Here is a 20,586-nt window from a genome sequence, read left to right as displayed (position 1 = left end):
TGTGTGTGTTTGTGGTTGGCAGGAGAGGCCCCACGTAGAGCTGAATGTTGCGTTAGGCTCAGTGTCTTTTGCCCACAGACATCTCCTCCCTCTCTTTGTTTTTTTTCCCAACACTCTTTCCTCTTTCTAGTCATCCCTAGTCCCCTTGTCTTGATTGCCATAGCAGACTTTTTGGCTGACTGGCTCCACTAAAGTTTGCATATTATATTAACTGCTAAATAAAGTAGCTTTTTTTCAGGAGGTACTTTCTTGCCCTCTAGTAATTGCCCTTGATGATTAAATCAGTTTTATTTTGATTTATTAATTTCATTATTAATTCAGTATGAACATTTGTTTCAGTACACTTGCCACCTAACTTGAACACTTGCAGTAGTTTCTTGCTTTTTAAAATGGGGCCTGTGGAGCAGCACCTGGAGGGAGCTCTTTCTTGTGGAGACATCACCACCTTGTGGACCTCTAGGGTATTGCTAAGGAAGTTCTTTAAGCCTAATTTCATTTTTCCAGTTACTGGTAAATTTAAACTCAAAACTGTGAATCCTGGGCATTTTAGTACCATATCTTAGTGTTTATTCAGTTCATTCATTCATTCATTCAGAAAATGTCTTGAGTGCCAACAGATGGTATGTAGTGTGTATTTTAGGATACTGGTGAATTAGAATAAAAGCTAATGGGAGAAGACTCCTAAAGTAAATTATTATGACACTCTTGGCAACTGTTTAATGTGAGCATGTACAAAGTGCTCTGAGAACCCTGGAGAAGAATGAGTCACTTTATTTGGAACATACTAAAAACACTTCTCAGAGGTGGTGGAAATAAACCTGGAACCTGAAAGGATGAGGTAGTATTTAGAGAAAAGGTAGTATTTAGAAGCTGGAACAGCCGGTTTATTCAAAGGCCCTGAGTCATGGGTAGAAAAAAGCAAGGTATGGCTGAACAGGATGAAGTTTGTAGCGTAAGAAATGTTGGGGTAGGAGCAGAAAGTAAAGCTAGGTTGGACCATTTCAGAGACGGTGGTAAGAGATGGCACAAGATGATAAGTAGTATTTCTTGTGTGCTTACTGTGCAAATTACTTCATATATACTGTTTCATGAAATCAGATAACTATGCAAAAAGTATCAGTATCCTCATTTCACAGTTAAAGAACGAATTTACAGTTGAGGAACCAGTCTCAGAGACTTTAACTTTACCAGCATCACATGGCTAGAATAAAAGTGTATATGTTCCAAACTTTTGCTTCCTTCATGTGCTATGCCAAGAGATTTGAACTTTGTCCTGTTAAGGAACCATGGATTATAAATGGAAATATTTTGTGATCTGATTTACCTGAGTGAATGATAATTGAAATGCATGCCCCATTTCTGGTAGGTACAATGCATAGTTCCTGCCTGAAAGGAACTGATGTAGTAGGAGGAGGGTACTTAAGATACCTCAGGCATAAGAAATCATTAGAGAAAAATATGAAACAAAATGAAATTAGATGGGATAATAAGCATTTTGAATTTGGGAAGCAGTGGAGGAAAGATTTTATTAAAGTAGGTTTGAGCCACAGAATGTGATTTAGAAGGTGAAAAGAGACAAACATCTTAAGCAGCGTGGCAGGAACAAACAGGAAAGTAGCCTGTTGTGAGCTGTGGATTTATGTTGAGGAGTAGTAGAAACTTAGATGGGGAAAAGTAGGACCAGATTATGTATTTTTGCCTCTTGCACGTTCTAAACTTGACGTTCTTGTTTATACTTGGAATAATGAGGTCCAGAGACCATACATTCTTGATAATTTCAGAGGCCATCCAATACCTGGTGATAGTGGAAGGTGAATTGATCATTTTGAGAGTGTTTGTGGGTTTTTTTTTTTCCTTCCGTGTTATGTTTTGTTTTGTTTGGGTTTATTCATTTCTTCCTTGTAATGAGAAACAAGAGCCCTTTGAGTGCCTCACCATATACTGAGGCTTTTGTTGCTTTCATTTTGATAGTCATCATAGGATTTAGATGTATTTTAATTAAATCAATCACCCATTGTAGTTCTTAGCTTGATTTAAAATTTACAGTCTTTTCTAAGTGTTCATTTTGGCAGATCAGAGAGTTTGCAGAGGTTTCTCTTTTTTGATCTATTACTGGTGTTGTAAGATTTGGGTTGTTTGGAAATAGTCAGGGTTATTCCAAGATTCAGCTGTTGCCATTTCACCATCCCTTGAAAGAGCCCCATAGCTTATAATTTTAGAACATAAAATGATTATTTGAAAAAAATTAAAATAGCTTTGGTTAATAAAGCACATGCTACTAAGACATGGCTATTGATAGAATTCTATTTTATTGCCAGTTTTTCCTCTTGTAGCTAGCTTGACATTCACACAACTTTTATCAAGGTATTTCAGAGTCGACAAGCTCCGTGAAAAAGAATCATCTGGGATATTTGTTTCAAAGGCATTTTGAAGGGCCTGCCACCTACTGATGAGAAACGTGGGGATTGAGTGAAATGGTTAGAGCTGCGGGACATGCATTTTTAATTATACCCAGATGATTCGCATTTACTATTTGTGAATGCTATAAAAAGTAAAATCTCAGTATTAGTCCTAGATGTTTATGTTTATTATTATTTATAATATTAATATAATCAGTCCTCTGTTAACCAGTGTCATTGACAGTTTGCAAGGGAAATCTCAGATTCTATTTGCCTACCCTTAAGTATAGGAAAGTTTACTGCTGCTACTAATAATTATTATTATTTTGCATAGGCAGGCACCAGTAAATGAACCCAGGTCTCTCTGGCATGTCAGGCGAGAACTCTGCCTGCTGAGCCACCGTGGCCCACCCCTAATTATTATTTATAGCTACTTTTTCAACTTGTCTTTTTTAAAAATCACTTTGCACATGTAAAATGTTGTAAAACCCCTAGGGTAACAGCTGCACTGTGGGAAAGCATATTTGCAGAGCTTGAAGGGAAGCAGGTTGTACCCCCTGCTGAGCACTGCCCACCTAAGCCATGATTGTAAGTGAAAAAAAATGAGTACAGTTAGTGTAGTACATTATAATAAGGTAAGGGGAATTTTTGGACTCTTAAGACTGAACACAACAGATTTTATGGTGATATTTCACCAGAAGTAGTTTTCAGAACAGAAACCAAACAAATTCTATGGTGAATGGGTGGAGTGAAAGAAAAGGAGGATTTTTATCTAGCTTTCGTCTATTGCCGGAACATCTTTAAAAGGAGATTCACTGTATTTCTATTATAAATTCTATAACTAGCTTACTTTCATAAAACTCAAATCCTTTATAAAGACAACTCAATAAGGGAGTTAGGATTATATATGGCCTGGCATATAGTAAATAAATGCTCACTAAACTCAACAAAGCTTTATTGATTGAATGATTAATCTCTGGAAATGTCTACTCAAGTAGATATAGCTTTTGTGGGCTGATTTTTAAAAAGTTCTTTTCAGAAGAAGGGAAATAGGACATCTAAGTGTGAGAGATGCAAGGATCATTTTCTTATCTGGACTTCCTCCCATGACTTTCCCAGTATGAAAAGTCAACTCTGATTATAGGGCAATCAATGGGGCATTTGGGGTGCCAGAATATTTACTGTTAAGAGTATTGTATCAACATAGGTTGTAGCTCACTTCCTGTGTTTTATGATTAGTACCAGGAAAGCTGAGTCTACAAACCTTAGGCTTATATTGTCTCTATTAATTTTGCTTTTCAGAATTGACATATAGAATAACTGAAAAGCGTGTTAATGTTTCTTATATTCTCCATGTCACAGTGAATCTAGGCCATGGCTGACAATTACTGTACTTTTCAAATATTAAATATAATATTAAATATGATTAAAAAAAACCTCCTATGCCGGTTTGAAGCTATTTTGTACCCAAGAAAAGCCATGTTCTTTATTCTGCATTTAATATTGTTGGGTGGGATATTTTTGGGTAGGTTAATTTCCACGGAGATGTGACTCACCCAAGTGGGACCTTTGATTAGGTGGTTTCCGTGGAGCGGTGTCTCCACCCATTCAAGGTGGGGTTGCTTACTGGAGTCCTTTAAGAGGGAACCATTTTGGAAATTGCTTGAGTGCTGAGAGAGAGAGAGATGGACCTTTGGAGTTGAAGAAAGAAAGAAAGCAACCCTGGGTAAGCTGTTGGAAATGAGAAGCCTGAAAAGAAAGTTAACAGATGTCACCATGTGCCTTCCCAGCTGACAGAAAAACCCTGCACGTCATTGTCCCTTTTTTGAGTCAAGGTATATTTATCTGGATGCCTTAATTTGGATATTTTTATGGCTTTAGAACTGTAAGCTTGTAACTTAATAAATTCCATTTATAAAAGCCAACCCGGGCAGGCCACAGTGGCTCTGCAGTTAGAGTTCTCACTTGACATTCCTGGTGCCTGCCCATGCGAGAAAAAGAAAAAAAAAAAAAAAAAAGCCAACCCATTACTGGTATATTGCATTTCTAGCAGCTTTAACAAACCGAAAATACTATTATAATAGAATAATAATTATTTGCATTTAATAGGTATTATCCACTTAATCTTTGTAGTAGCTAAAGTAACTTGACCAAGTGAGCACAGTTAATAAGTGGTGCTTTACCCTAATTTCCTATTTTTCCATTTCGTTTCCCTTGATCAACCTTTTGGTGATAAGGGAATATTGTGATAACAGACTTCTTTTTCTCACAGTTTTTTATTTTTAACTACCATATTTTTTTGTGTCTAAGATTTTTAAAATTTGTGCAAGATAACGTGTGCAAAAGAGCAATACATTTCAAAGCACATTGCAACCATTGTAGAACAGATTTCAAAGTTTGTTAATGGGTTACAATTCCACAATTTTAGGCTTTTACTTCTAGTTGCTCTGAGATACTGGAGACTAAAAGAAATACCAGTATGAAAAAAACAAGCAAAAAAGAAATACCAATATGATTTGGCAGTCATACTCATTTGTTAAACTGTACCTTCTCTGAGTAACTCCACCATCACCTTTCATCTTTCGCCTGCTCTTTAGAAGGAGAAACATTTCTCCTGTTGGGAGGGGCTGTTGATAATATGAAATCAGGGGGCACCACTGCATTTCAGGACTTGCCTGGTCCAGGGATCCATCTGGAAAGTTACTCTAGCGCGTGGAACCTTTGTAGAATCTTCTGTCATGCCCTAAATACTCTTTAGAATTGGCAGGAATTGAAATAATAGATTTTAAACAATTACAAAGTAATTCAATTTTCCACCTTTCTTTTTCAATATTTTATCACTTGTTACTTGAGTTTTTTAAAACGAGTTTTGAATTTGACAGAACATGCCATTTTTACTTGACATAAATCAAATATTCATAGAAATACTGTCACCTTATGTTAAGAAAGACAAGTGAATTTTTTCTTCAAATTAGGTAATTTGTTGGGGGTTACAAAAGTTAGTGAAAGGGTAGATAGGGTATAAATTAATTTTTGATGTACTTTGCTTTTTCATATGAGAAATTTTATTTTTCTGTCTAATGGTTTTAACTAAACTCTATTTGACAGTGTTTTTCCTTTGTTTTCATTGCTATTAGATACTAAGTATTCAATAAATTGGTTAGGAATGGATCACTTTGGAAGCAAATAACTCAATGGAAAAGATTTTGTGGTAGTAATTGATGTTATTAAATAACTTAGTTATTCAGAAGTGTTAATAGAATTTAGTGTCATTAAAAACCTTCTGGGATGAATTAGTTTACAGAGCATTACTTGATAGAGATTGCTGAGGGCTCCCTTGCTGTGTGACCACACATTTTACATGGTGTCATGTGCTCTGTGTTTCCCTTCTCCCCTGCTGTTGGCTAGAATGTGGATGTGATGGTGAGACCTGAGATTAATCTAAGTATATGCGATGGAAGCCATGGATTGTGCATGGCTGAGCCACAAAATGGAAAGATCTTCAGTTCTAAATACGATTTAGCTACCATGTCAGTATGTGAGTGATACAACTTCGGTGTTTGTGGGAGAGAAATGAACTTTCGCTTTGTTTAAGCCATTTCTATTTTAGCTTTTTGTTTTGTTTTAATAGTAGACAAGCTTGTATTCTGACTTACAAATTTGATAAACTTAACGGCATGAAATAAAATAAATTTATTTTATAAATAAACAGAAAGCACAATAAAGTACAGAAATAAACAAATGGGGAAGAGAGAGAGTTGCCAAAAGCTGGTCTCCCTGTTTTATGATGCTCTCCTAGATAGAAAAGTCTCACAACGCAGTAGAAAAGGGGTAAACGTCATGAACTGATTTTACAGAGAAAGAAGTAGAAATGACTCATGAATGTAAGAAGAGATAATCTTATAACAATAGGAAGAAAAGGAAATGGGAAAAATAAAATTAAGCTAAACATCATTGTCAACAAGCAGACCGGGAAGATTCCGAAGGTTTGGTGAAAAGTCTGTGCTGTACTACCTTGTGGCATGTTCTCCTGCTGAGTTGTTCTAACCACACTGGCCTCCCTGCTAGGCACTGTCAGCCTTGGGGCCTTTGTCCTTTCACCCTGATCCTACCTGCCCTTTGCCATGAGTGCTGACCCCTGAGGTGTCCGTATGGCCATCTTTTTCATCTCTTTGCCCGTCATGTCTTCTTAGTGAGGCTTGTTCTGACCAACCATTTGGTGTTGTAACCCCCTCCCCCCGTTTTCCTTACCCTGTAATATTTTTTTTCCTGTAGCACTGATCGCCTTATGACCCATTGTGTAATTTACCAATTTATTGTTTTCTTGTTTCTTATTATCCTTTCAGAAGAAAAGCTCCTGAAGTATCCTAAGTGCTTAGAACAACCCTCAACATAAAATTGTTAAACATTTAATAAATATGTGACAAACTATGTTAGTGAGGCCTTGGGAAAGTAGGTAGGTATACAGATTACTAATATCTGTCAAAACTGCAGTGTAATTTTGACCCAGCAGTTGTATTCCTGGGACTTTATCCTCTAGTTATGTCTATATATAGTAGATTGTTCGTTGTAGGGTTTTCTTTTTTGGTTTTTATAATTGTATTCAATTAAAAACAATTTAAATTACCATGATTAGGAAATTTCTTAAGTCACGTATGGCACATGCATGCAGTGCAGCAGAATGAGGTGCAGCTGTAAAAACACACAAGGATGCTCTCTGTCTTCCAAAGAAATTATATCTAAGAGTGTTCTAGTTTGCTAATGCTGCCAGAATGCAATATACCAGAAATGGTCTGGCTTTTATAAAGGGCATTAGTTAAGTCACAAGTTTACAGGTCTAAGGCTATAAAAATGTCCAAACTAAGGCATCCAGGGAAAGATACTTTGACCCAAGAAAGGCTGATGACATCCAGAACACGTCTTCAGCTGGGAAGACACGTGGCTGGCTGTGTCTGCTGGCCCTTTGGTTTCTGGTTGCTAACAGCTTCCCCGGGGGTGATTTGTTTCTTCATCTCCAGTCTCTGTGTCAGCTCTGAGCTTTTTCTAAAATGGTTTTCTCTGAAAGGACAAGTGGATTAAGGCCTGCCTTGAATGGGCTGAGACACATCTCCATGGAAACCACATAATCAAAGATAACCCACCCAAACAATAAGTCTGCCCCACAAGATTGGATGAGAAAAAAGAATGTGACTTTTCTGGGGTACATAGCAGTTTCAAACCAGGACAAAGAATTACTGCAAAGGAAAAAACAGTGTATAGAGTGTGCTTTCGTTTCTGTTAAAAAAAAAAAATGATGGTGGCAGGGAATAAGAGTATATTGTATGTATATACATAAAGAAATTCTGAAATTATACATAAGAAATATGGTAGAGAAATGTGAACATTTGATAGACAGGAGAAGGGGTTGAGGAAAATGCTTTTCGCAGTTTTATCTTCTTGTGTATTTTTAATTTATAAAGCAATGAAAATATTTTCTGTCCAAAAGAATTAAGCTGCAAAATGAAACTTGGAATGGAGGGTACAATATAGGTCTAAGGAACATTTAAAAATTTTTAATATACCTATAGAAGTCTAAAGTTGTTAGTTCATTTGAGGGATGAAAATAATTTAAAAGCTATTCTAATAGTTGAAGAGTGGTATTTTTTATGTATGTGTTTTGGTTTTTACTTTTCTTTATGATTCCGAAGGTAAACTGCTATACTTTGGGCTATGATGATGTTTTAATTTTTTTGTTGTTGTAATAATCATCTTATTACATTATCTTTTCTTTTCAGTCCTGATGATATTGGGACCTGCTGGTATATCCTTCTCTCTGGTTCCGTGTTCATTAAGGAATCCATGTTTCTTCCAAGAAGCAGGTATTGTATAGACATATTAAAATAGATTATCCATGAAACTTGATATTCTTTTGCAGAATTATTTTGCATCATTCTTTTCTTTACCTATTTGATAAAAGCAAGGCAGTACTTTGGGAGTACTGAGAGATGAATCTTTCAGAAATTACTATTTTATGATGGAAATATTTTGAATCTGTTTAACAAAGGGCCAAGAAGGAAAACATGCTAGTGACATATACATTTGTTACATGAAAATGTCCGCTGTGTTTAGGGCACGTTTGTTCGTAGGGAATGAAATCTGCCTCAAGATGGGCTTATGTAAAAGCAGATTAGCTGAAGAATATAACATGAAGTCCCATAAACATCTGAGGAGAGGCAAAGAGAGTTCATCGAAATCACATGGGACCAGAAATGGAAAGCCAGGAACTATCGTTGACTTTTCTGCCTCTCAGGACCATATGGTCTCCCAGTTTTTACCTCTCTCTGGATTGGCTTTCCAGTCTCTTAAGGCTCTTAATTTCTTTCTCCCTGTGACTTTGACTTGTATATGGCTGGCTGCTGATTGATGATCTTACGTCCCTAAAGTTTAAGCCATTTGACTGCAATGCCTGTGTCTTCTCTTTGGATTCCTTAGGGTGTATAGTCTGATTGGCACAGCTCAGGGCAGATGTATACCTCTGTTGCAGTCAGCTATGGCCCAGAGGGCTAGGCTTATCTGTTTCATTTAAGCTTCCCAAAGATATCTGCCACTGACAGCTTCAGTAGTTATTTTTCCCTCTAATTGTGTACTTTTCACAATGAAATATTTTTATTTTGACCAAAGATTTTATTTTAATTGACTAAGTGTTTTAAATTACTAAGTATTTTAATTGACTAAATAAATATTTTGATTATCTTAATTTATTCAAGTGTATTGACTCTCCTTTTACATCTTAACCCTTCATAAAAATATTTGAATATATTCCTGATACGTGATTTCTGAATGGGTCAGGAACATGTTCGGAATCTAATTTAGAGATGTGAGCAAATTTTTATGAGAAGTCAGAGTCAGTGAGAGAGGGAGGGGTGACTTTACTCTGTAGAGGAAGAGATCGGTCTTTGGCTGCCAGAATGGTAGTGAAAGAGCTCCAGAGGCACAGTGCATCTAATTAAAAATAATCTCTGGTGCAAATCCCCTGCCTCTTTGCCCTTCTCCTTCTCTGAGATCAGATTGGTGGACATTAGTCTCTTTGGAAAATAGCCCCAGGAGGGAGGAAAACCCTATTGACTGTTTTTTGTTGTTCTTAGTCGCAGTAGTCATAGTAATGATAATAGTAGGTTGGTGGTGGTAGTATAGTAGAAGTAGTAGAAACTCAGATGGTTATAGTATTGACAGTGTTAGTAATAGTAAAATGATGATAGTAAGATAGCTATGGCTTTTACAAGTGCTTCCTGTTTTGCCATTTTAAATGCTTTGTATGTATTGTATCATTTAATTTCATACCAATCCTTTGAGGTGGATACAGTTATACTATGTTTCATTTTATGAGTGAAGAAACTCTGACATTATTGTAGTGGGTAGTTGTACCTTCTGGAATTCTGCCGACGAAGTCAGGAGTGACCCTGTCAACAAGCTCCTATAATTCCAAGAATTCTGTTTCCCAGAGGAATCAAGAATTGAACAGAAATACTCTTCCACTCCTTCAAATAGGGCTTACTATTTGCCCCCTTAAGGAAAGCTCTAACTCTTTTGCTGAACTTGGGAGAAGGTAAAGGAAATAGCATTTAAGCACTGGCATTTTTTTATTTGAATGCTGTTCTAGTTTTCTCTCTGCCAGAATGCAATATACGAGAAATGAAATGGCTTTTAAAAAGGGGAGTTTAATAAATTGCTAGTCTACAGTTCTAAGGCTGAGAAAATGTCCCCATTAAAGCAAGTCTATAGAAATGTCCAATCAAAGGCATCCAGGGAAAGATACTTTGGTTCAAAAAGGCCAAAGAAGTTCAGGGTTTCTCTCTCAAGTGGAAAGGCACATGGTGAACACAGTCAGGGTTTCTCTCTCAGCTGGAAGGGCATGTGGCAAACACAGCCTCATCTGCTAGCTTTCTCTCCTGGCTTCCTGTTTCATGAAGCTCCCCAGAAGACGTTTTCCTTCTTCATCTCCAGAGCGCTGGCAGATGGGCTCTCTGCTTTCTCAGCTCTCTCTGAATCTCCTCTTTTCTTCAAAATGTTTCCTCTTTTAATAGGGTTCCAATTAACTAAGCAAGACCCACCCGAATGGGTGGAGACACGTCTCCACCTAATCCGTTTTAAAACCACTCTTGATCGCTCAAGATCACATCAAGATCCAGGGAGATGATCTAATTACGATTTCAAACATACAGTCCTGAATACGAACTAGAGGAAACCGTTGCCTTTACAAAATGGAATTAGGATTAAAACATGGTTTTTCTAGGGTACGTACATCTTTTCAAACCAACACAAATGTAAAAGTTAATACTTATATATTTTTTAATATAAATTTCCAAATATAAAAGAGAAAAAAAAACTAAGATTCTCTCATTTGAGATTGTTCTTTAATCTTTTAGTATTTTTCCTTTTTGTCTTTACCATGTATGTGTATTTCACTACTTAGAGTCATACTTTATATGCAATTTAGTGTCTTGCTTATTTCAAGTGTGTATAAGCATTTCCTTTTAATATTAAAGACTATATAAAGGTTCAGTCTTTATAAACTTTAATGTCTATTTAATGTCCAGTTATTTGAGCTTTCTACAAGTTGGTTAATAATTGTAAGAGTAAACATGTATGCTTTAGTGCTGCAGTGAATGCAATTTGAAATTTGCATTTTAAAGAAAACTCTGGTCAGTGACTTCTTCACCATCTTGACACACAGAGTTTGTTGTACAAACTAAATCAATATGCTGAGGCCTTAGAACAGTGAAGGAGGCTGTGATGGTCTAACTTGATTACCACCCATCCTCAACTAGTTGATTAACAGCTTACTCTAACTCTGGAAAGGAAACCTAGTGTTCAGAAGACTGCTTTTCTAGGAGAAAGAGAACTTGCAGCTCAGACCTACTTCATGAACACATTGAACTCTATGTTTAATTATTTTAAAAGATGATACCCGTTATTCTTTCTCTTTGGCTGGAGGTCAGATGCTTACAAGTCAGTACTTTAATGGGATGAGGGAAGGCATGGTGTTTCAGACTGAATGACGGGTTAGTACTATATATAGTTTATTCCTTCATGTTGCACCTGGTGACATTTGCTCTATCCAAGTTGTTTGTTTTCTTTGGGGATGTTGCCTTGGGAATAGTACTGAGATTGTTTTAATAAGAAAGGGTCCCTGCTGGTACTATGCTATCAGTTGATATTAGTGATTCATACTTATTTCTTTCTCCAGAAAATGTTGAGTTTAATTAAAGAATGATATAGATTAGGTGTTAGTAACCATTCAGTTTTATGAAGCAACTACTTCACAAATGATTCTCCGAACCTGCTGTGTTTTTACCATCTTCACCTGAAAATTGGTTATCAGTATATATTGATGTATTGGTTATCAGTAAGCTGAGCAACTCCTTGAAAGTTTCAGCTCGAGGGTGCATGGTCTGGGAATCAAACCCGGGTCTCCCACGTGGAAGGTGGCATTCTAACCTCTGAACTACCCATGCACCCTCAGCTCTTTTCTGACAGTTAATTTACCCTGAAAAATTAGCTTTCAATCAAAGTATCTTGAGCAAGATTTTAATATTTTTAACCAAGTCTCAAAAAAGTGCTTTGGCACCTGATTCCATGAGGGGAAAAAGGTGGTATACATTGCAGAAAATCTGTGTTATTTGGTTTCCAGATTTCATTACCTTTATTGACCTCTTCAGTTGACATTTTAGGTAAGCATTTCATACTTAAAAAATTTTTTTTTTCTTTTTTTAGGCAGGTGAGGGATATTTTGATCTTACCTCTTTTCCTTTGGTTGTTCAAACATGAATATTATTCCTTAATAATGTTTACACCATTTATGGAGCCTGTAAAATTTTCTACATGACTATCCATGACAACTTGCCCATTCTTCTCCACTTCAGGCCATTTTGGCATTATAAATATTGAGTTTTATTGTAAATCTGTTAGAAATTTATCAAGATTTAAAGTATTGGTATTTGTATAAATGACTGTCATTTCATGTACCTAATGCTGTTAGAAACAGTACTATCCTAAGAAAGTGCTGAGTTCTTATTTGAAATACTGTTTGTGTTGTTCCTGAAGTATAGTTTGCAGTTATATTTTTCTTTAAGTCTTACTCAAAGTGGATTCATTCTCCCTAACTGATCAAAAAGATGGTGAGCAAAGGTAATTATAGGAAGTTAGCACATGGGGTTAGAGGGAATGATTGCTGCAAACTTATATAGAAACAGCATAAACTGCCTGTGGTTTTCCAGGCATATGAGCAAAGCTGTTGTGGCTGCTAAATTGTGCAGGTTGTGTGCTGCACAACTCCAGGAGGTACTGTTTATGTCCACAGTCATTGTGGGTGGTATGGTAAGACAGTTGACTGGCAGAGGGTGGGAAAGTGTCTTGAGAAAGGAGTTTTTTCCCTAAATGTTCCCAATCTTTAACTGGCCAAGCATTGTCAGTGGAAACTTCTGAACATTGAAATGCCATCAAAATTGAGGATGGATACATTAGTCATTTCCATATCTATGGGTTATTCTCTCCATTCTGAAGTATATTTAGTAGAGCTCAAATTTTGAGACATATTTACATGTTATTTCAAAATCAGTTGAAGCTCGCATGAAGCCATCTTTCTGGTCTCTGTGTTAAGTTGTGGAGTATACAGAGTAGTCAACATAGTCGACTCCCTGCTAATGTGTAACATAACACTTGGTTGGTGAGATGAGGCAGTCGTACATAAACAGGAAAAAATTGTCTAGGTATCATTAAGCAGGTAGAATGGTATAAATTGCTATCGCAAAGAGCTCTCAAAATGCAATTATCTTCAAAGATAGGAATATTTTAATGTGTGGGAGGTAATCAAGGGTGGCTCTTAAAGGAGTTGAATTTTGAGTTGGGTTTTGTTTTAGGTTATTGGCAAGAGTTGGAGAAGGAAAACCAGTCAATAAGGGCATGTGTGAATGGCACAGTGGAGGGATTGAGGAAGAACAAATTCAGACATAACCAATAACCTGAGCAAGGGCATAGAAATGGGATGGTTTAGAATAGAAGTACAATTTAGGTTATGAAATAGTTGCAAAAGTATTGTTGATGGTGGCATTTAATGAGGTCTAATTTATACAGCTACATAACTAGGTTGGAAAGGCTAGAACTATTGATAAATTAGGTCTGAAGTAACATTGGCAGGAGGTGGGGAGAACTGTGCACAGTATCTGTTTGCACCCTGTTGACTGTGTCCACTTAAAATTAGTGCTTCTCTTTCATTGATACCAAATATATCCACAATTTTAAAATTAAAACTGTGCCATGGTACTCTTAATAATCACATTTTAAATTAGAGCTGGCAGCTATAATGAGGTAAGTGGGGAAACAAGACATTTAACTAATCAGTTCTATGAGGCTGAAATACTATTCTCATTATGATTCACATGACAAACAATGAACTACTTGAGTTTAAAAAATCGCAGGCCTACTTTCTTTTTGCCAATGCTACATGATAAGTTAATTGATTGCTCTGAGAGCTTGCTAGCTTTTTAGTGATGAAAAAAGGTGGAACAGTGGAACAATGATTCTGTAATTTAGGTGATAATAACTGAAGCCCTCTTTAAGTATCCCATATTTAAATATGGAAAGCTTGTAGAGAGCTGTATAAGATTAGGAAATCATACTGAAAGAGTACAGATTTGCCATAGGTCATGTAGTTTCTTACTGGAGATGGAGTATTATGGAATTTTAAACATAACTCACTGATGAATTTTGAGATAGAAGGGGTAATTTTTTTGGACATTAAATGTACCCAAAAGGCATGAAGAATTAGGAGTGAGGTTCTAGAAGTTGTACTTTAAAGATTTACCTTCAGGTATTGGCAAAACCATGACGATGAGAGCACAGATTAAGGATAGAAGAGAAAGAGTAGTTACTGAAGAAGGAATGGAAAAATAAAAAACAAAACAAAGACTACACTTTATAGTGAGTACAAAGAACTGGTCATCATCTTAAAATTGTCCTCACTGAGTTTCAAAATTAAATGTGTTGGTCTTGTTTACCTTTCCTCCTGCCATGGGAAGATATCATTAATTTATAATAGGATTGAATGAAGTAATATATAGATTTTCGGAAGTTAGGCAAACATTTTTAAATTGTTTCTTTAAAAGAGAAATCTGGAGACAGCTGACAGTCATAAGACTTTATTTTATATTTGGAATGAACTAAGGTTAGTGGATGATGGCAGAGTTAATAACGGTAATAAGTTCTGTAAAACTGCTTTTTCTCAGGCAGTTTTATACAGTCCATTATCACATGTAGTGCTGAAGCTGTTTTATTTAGCTGAATTTATTTTGCGACTTGTAGTTGGTGAATTAAAACAGTTAGGGAGGGAACCAAGGATTCATGCATATATATTTATGTGTATGTATAACTGAATGTAGAATTTAATTAAAATATACACACATATGAGTAAATATATGTTTATATGTGTGTATCAATCAGTCCTCTATAACTTGATTTTTTTCTTTAGCTTTAAAAGGTATTTTCTCCACACCTTTTCTAACAACAGTTTTTTAAAAAAAGATGAACTTATTTTGAGTTTTCCAAAGTATTTCACTTTGTATATTAAATATTTATTAAGTAAAAGTTAGTAATCAAGAGTGAATAGTAAATATATTGTTCTGTTTTTTTTTAGAGAGTATGTAGATCTACAGAAAGATCATGATGAAAATATAGAATACCCCATATACCTCTACACCCCTATGATTAACTGTTTGCATTAGTGTTTGGTATATTTGTTATAGTTGATGAAAGAATATTATAATTGTGCTTTTAACTGTAGTCAGTAGTCTACATTAAGGTTCACTGTTTTATAACCTATGATTTTATTTCTTTTAAAAAAATTATTCTAGTAAAGTATAAGCAACCTTAAATTTCCCCTTTTAATCACATTTTAATACATAATTCAGTGCTGTTAATTACATTCAAAATATTTCCTCTCAGCACCACCATCTGTTTACTAAACTTTTCCAACACCCCAAGTAGAAACTCTGTAAAATTTAAGCATTAATAATTTGCTTATTCTAATGATCTCATCAGTGAGATCATGAAATATTTGTTCTTTTTTGTGTGATTTATTTCACTCAATGTGATGTCCTCAAGGTTCATTCAGGTGGTTGGTCATGTGTATCAGCACTTCATTCCTTTTAATGGCTGAATAATATTTCATTGTTTGTATACACCACGGTTTGTTTATCCATTCATTGGTTATGGACACTTGGGTTACTTCCATCTTTTAGCAATTGTTCGAGAATTTTCTTTCAATTCTTTTGAGTATATAACTAAAAATGGGATTGCCAGGTGTCTATACTTAACTTTCTGAGAAATTGTCAAAGTCTCTTCTGTAGCAGCTACATGAACAGTAAATGAATGTTCCTATTTCTCCACATCCTTTCCAACCTTAGTTTTTTGCTTTTTTTTTTTTTAAGAGTACCCATTCTAGTATGTGGAAAATGGCATATTACCAATGGTTTTGATTTACATTATCCTAATGGTTGATGATGTTGAGCATCTTTTCATGTGCTTTTTGGCCATTTATATATCTTCCTTGGAGAGATGTCTATTAAAATTTTTTGCCCATCTTTGAATTGGATTGTTTGATTTTTGTTGTTCAGGTGTAAGGTTTTTTAGATAGTCTGGATGTTAAACTCTTTTAGGATATGTGGTTTCCAAATATTTTCTTCCATTCTGTAGATTATTTTTATGAAGTTCCTTGATGTATAAAGTATCATGTCGTCTGCATATAGTGAAAGTTTCACTACTTCCTTTCAATTTGGATGCACTTTTTGTTCTTGCCTAATTACTCTGGATAGAACTTTCCATACAACGTTGAATGGTAGAGATGACAGCAGTCATCCTTTTTTGTTCCTGATCTTAAAGGGAAAGCTTTTAGTGTTTTAGTATAATGTTGGCAGTGGGTTGTTTTTTCATATATGTCGTTTATGAGGTTGAGGAAGTTTTTATCTATTCCTAGTATGCTAAGTGTTTTTACCAAGAAGGTGGGCTGGATTTTGTCAGATGTTTTTTCCACTTCAATTAAGTGATCATGTGTTTTTTCCCCTTCATTTGGTTAATGTGGTGTATTATATTAATTGATTTTCTTATATTGAACCACTTTATTGACTTGGGATAAATCCCACTTGATTATGAGGTATGATTCTTTAAGTATACTTTTGGAGTTAGTTTGTTAGTATTTTGTGGAGGATTTTTGCATCTATATTTGTAAGAGATACTGGTCTATAATTTTCTTGTCGTATCTTTATCTGGCTTTGGTTTGAGGGTGATGTTGGCCTCATAGAATGTTAGGAAGTGCTGCCTTCTCTTCAGTTTTATGGAAAAGCCTGAGCAGGATTGGTGGTTAATTTTTCTTTAATGTTTCTTAAAATTCACCTGTGAAGCCATCTGGCCCATTTGTTGTTGAGAGGTTTTTGATTACTAATTCAATCTTTCTACGAGTTTTTGGTCTTTTGAGATCTTCTATTTCTTTTTTTCATAATAAAAATTTAAAAGAACTTTAAAATAGGCATGTTTTGGGATTGCAAAGCAGTTGATTTTTAAATTTTGAATCACAAAGGAAAATAACTTGGATTCCTTATGCTTTTTTTTTTTTGGCATGGGCAAGCTCCGGGAATCGAACCCGGGTCTCCAGCATGGCAGGTGAGAACTCTGCCACTGAGCCACCATTGCACTGCCCCATATGCTGTTTTATACAAGTTGGAGAATATAAAAATTAATTTTACAGAGAAATATACTAGCTTTCTGTCTCTGAAATACCTAGCTGTATAAAATTAATTATTCAAGAAGGATTTGAATAGATAATTGTTTAAAAAATTTCTATTTAGAAAATGGGCACTTGGGTGATTTAACTAACTAGTGACTACCTATGGCTTGGGAGTTCCAAATGTTAACTATTAGCATTTCTTATTAACGAACAACCACTACTCTACAGTTATCTAATAACTTTTTAAAATGTAATTTTATTGAGATGTGTCCACACAGCTTAGAAACCATCTGCAGAGCACAATCACTGGTTCATAGTATCACCACTTAGTTGAGCATACAACCCCATGATCATATTTAGAACATTTTATTACTCCAGAGAAGAAATAAAAATAGAAAAGAAAACCCTAATCCTCCCATACTCCTTAACTCTCCATATTATTAACTCATAGTATTGGTGTGATGACATTTGTTACTGTTGATGAGAATAATTCCTGTTAACTATAGTTCATAGTTTGCGAAAGGTACATTTCCCCCCATATACTCTCTATTATTAACTCCTTCAGTAGTGTCATTACATCTGCTGTAGTTCATGAAAGAACTTTTAAATATTTCACAGTTAATCACGGACATTGTCTACCACAAGACTTATTGGCTAATACATTCCCATGTTTTTTAACCTTCAACTTTTCTTCTAGTGACATAATTGACTCCAAACTTCCCCTTTCCACCATAGTCACACACCATTCAGCGCTGTTAGTTATTCTCAAGATAAACTGTTGACAATGATATTTTGTTTCTTTTTGAGCCAGTGTAGGTAGTTTGTGTGTTTTTAGGAATTTGTGCATTTCATCTAGGTTATCTGATTTGTTAGTGTATGCTTGTTCATAGTATTTTCTTATGGTCCTTTTTTTTTTTTTTTTTGCTATGTAAAAATGTCATTTATTTTATCCTTATAATTAAAATGTGGCCCAAAATATCCAGAAAATTGGGTAATGGCATTTTATAGTCCAATGTACCAGTAATTTGAGAACTGTACAGTACTTCAAATAAAATAGAAAAACTACATGTAATAACGTACGGTTGCAATTCAGTAATTATCAGTATAATATACACGATACAATATAAAATACATACAATACTAAAATCATACTAAAATCAATTCAGACTTAGTTCTGTTAAGTACTTGAGAATCTCAGTGCTTCAAAGATACTGTGAATATCAGTTTTCACGATGTAGTATTATAAATATAAAATAACCTCAACTATTTAAGCCCTCTGGCTCAGTATTTCTGTGGGGTTGGTAATTGTATTTCCTCTCTTTTTTCTTTGTCAGTGTAGCTAAAGGCTTGTCAATTTTGTTGATCTTTTTAAAGAGCCAACTTTTGATTTTGTCAGTTCTCTGTTGATTTTTGGTTGGTCGTTTTCTGTGTGTTTTATTTCTGCTCTACTCTTTTATTTCCTTCCTTCTGTGCTCTTGGGTTTAGTTTACTCTTATTTTTCTGTGTCCTCTAATTGTGATGTTAGATCTCTAATGTAAGACTGTTCTTTTTTTTTTTTTTTAATGTAAGCATTTAGAGTTATAAATTTCCCTCTCGCTACTGCCTAGGCTGCATCCCATAAATTTTTGTTTGCCTCAAGATATTTCCTAAGTTCCCTGTGATTTCTTCTTTGACCCTTTGGTTGTTTGATTTCCATACATTTGTGAATTTTCCCTTTCTCCCTCTGTTATTGATTTCTAGTCTCATTCTACTGTGGTTGGAGAATATGATTTCAATATTTTTTAATTCATTGAGGCTTGTTTTGTTACCTTACAGATGTTCCAACTTGGAGAATGATTCATGTGCCCTTGAGAAGGAGTATTCTGCTGTTTTTGGACGAAAGTGTTATATATATGTATGTCTATTAGGTCTAGGTGCTTTAGAGTTTCGTTCAAGTCTTATATTTCCTTATTGATCTTCTGTCTTGATTTTCTGTGCCTTGAGTGATGTATTAAAGTCTCTTGCTGTTAATATAGAATTGTCAGTTTCTCCCTTCAAATCTGTCAATATTTGCTTAATATATTTTGGGTTCTGCTGTTAGGGGTGTATGTTTTTATGGTTGTTACATCTTCTGGTGGAATTGTCTCCTTTATCAGTACATAATGACCATCTTTGTCTCTCACAGTGCTTTTCACTTAAAGTCTATTTTATCTAAAATCAGTATAGCTACCCCCACTCTCTTTTGCTTACTACTTGCCTGGTATTTTGTTTTCTCTATCCTTTCACTTTCAACCTGCTTGTATCTTTGAATTTAAGGTGAGTCTTTTGCCGACAGCATATAGTTGGGTCATACTTTTTATCCATCCTGTCAATTTTCTGCCTTTTGACTGGAAAGTTTAATCCATTTACATTTAAAGTCAGTACTGATAATACAAGTCTTTCTTTTGCCATTTTGCTATTTAGCCTTTATAAGCCTTGTACTTTTTTTGTCCCTCACTTCTGTTAATGTCTAATTTTATGCTTATTTGTTTTTTTGTGTTGTACCATATTGACTGCATTCTCACTTCCACCTGGATGTATTTTTCATCTGTTTTCCTTGTGGATGCCATGGGGTTAAAATTTAACCTCCTAAATATATAAAAATCATTTGATTTGATACCAATCTAAATTTAATAACATGCACATATAATTTTCCTAAACCCCTCTGTCCTCCCAACTTTTTTTTGTTACTTTTTATCACTTTTATCTTTGTACATTGTATATCCAAAACCATAGATTTATTAATACTTTTTATGCATTTGCATTATAGCACCTATAGGAAATAAGAGTGGAGTTTCATAGCAGACAATACACTACAATAATACTGCCCTTTATAATTACCCATTGGTTACCTTTGTCGTGTTTATTTATTTGTGCTGCTTAAACTATTGTCTAGTATCCTTTTTCTCTCAGTCTGATAAATTCCCTTTAGCATTGCTTATGGTGCAGGTCTAGCGGTGGTGAACTCCCTCAGCTTCTAGTTATGTGGGATGGGAATGTCTTCATCGCTCCCTCATTTTTGGAAAAAAATGTCTTGCTGGGTATAAAATTCTTGTTGGCTGTTGCTTTCTTTTAGCAGTTAAGTATTTCAAGCTACTGCCTTGTTGCCTCCTTGGTTTCTAATCAGAAATCACCACTCATTCTAATTGGGGCTACATGACACATTGCCTTTTGCTTCCAGCTTTCAGAATGCTCTTCTTGTCTTTAATTTTGATGGTGTGATCAGTATATGACGGTATATTCTTCTTCGTGTTTATCCTGTTTAGTGTTCTCAGAGCTTCTTGGATGTGCATATCCATGTCTTTTGCTAAGTTTGGGTACTTCACTGTCATTATGTCTTTGACTATTCCTTCTGCCTGTCTCTCTTTCTGGGACTCTGATAATACATAGGTTGGTGTGTTTGATGGTGTCCCA

At 35.2% G+C, this 20,586-nt stretch overlaps 1 protein-coding gene across 16 annotated transcripts in view; it reads left to right on the top strand.

Annotated features, from left to right (window-relative positions):
• The window catches only part of RAPGEF2 (Rap guanine nucleotide exchange factor 2), a 309,303-nt gene that overhangs the window by 126,304 nt on the left and 162,413 nt on the right, over nt 1-20,586 (top strand). For 14 of the 16 annotated variants that reach the window (XM_077139648.1, XM_077139652.1, XM_077139641.1 and 11 more), the window contains one exon: nt 8,174-8,257. The exons of 1 other annotated variant lie outside the window; for it this stretch is intronic. In XM_077139648.1, the coding sequence (XP_076995763.1) occupies nt 8,174-8,257 (84 nt within the window). Of the gene's footprint in view, nt 1-6,745; nt 6,856-8,173; nt 8,258-20,586 lie in introns of all 16 variants that reach the window. One more of the 16 variants, XM_077139653.1, reaches the window with a different exon arrangement.

Source organism: Tamandua tetradactyla, chromosome 22 (genome assembly GCF_023851605.1).
Source record: "Tamandua tetradactyla isolate mTamTet1 chromosome 22, mTamTet1.pri, whole genome shotgun sequence".
Taxonomy (NCBI): domain Eukaryota; kingdom Metazoa; phylum Chordata; class Mammalia; order Pilosa; family Myrmecophagidae; genus Tamandua; species Tamandua tetradactyla.
The sequence above is the reverse complement of the archived record's forward strand: the minus strand, read 5'-3'. Positions and strand labels throughout refer to the sequence as shown.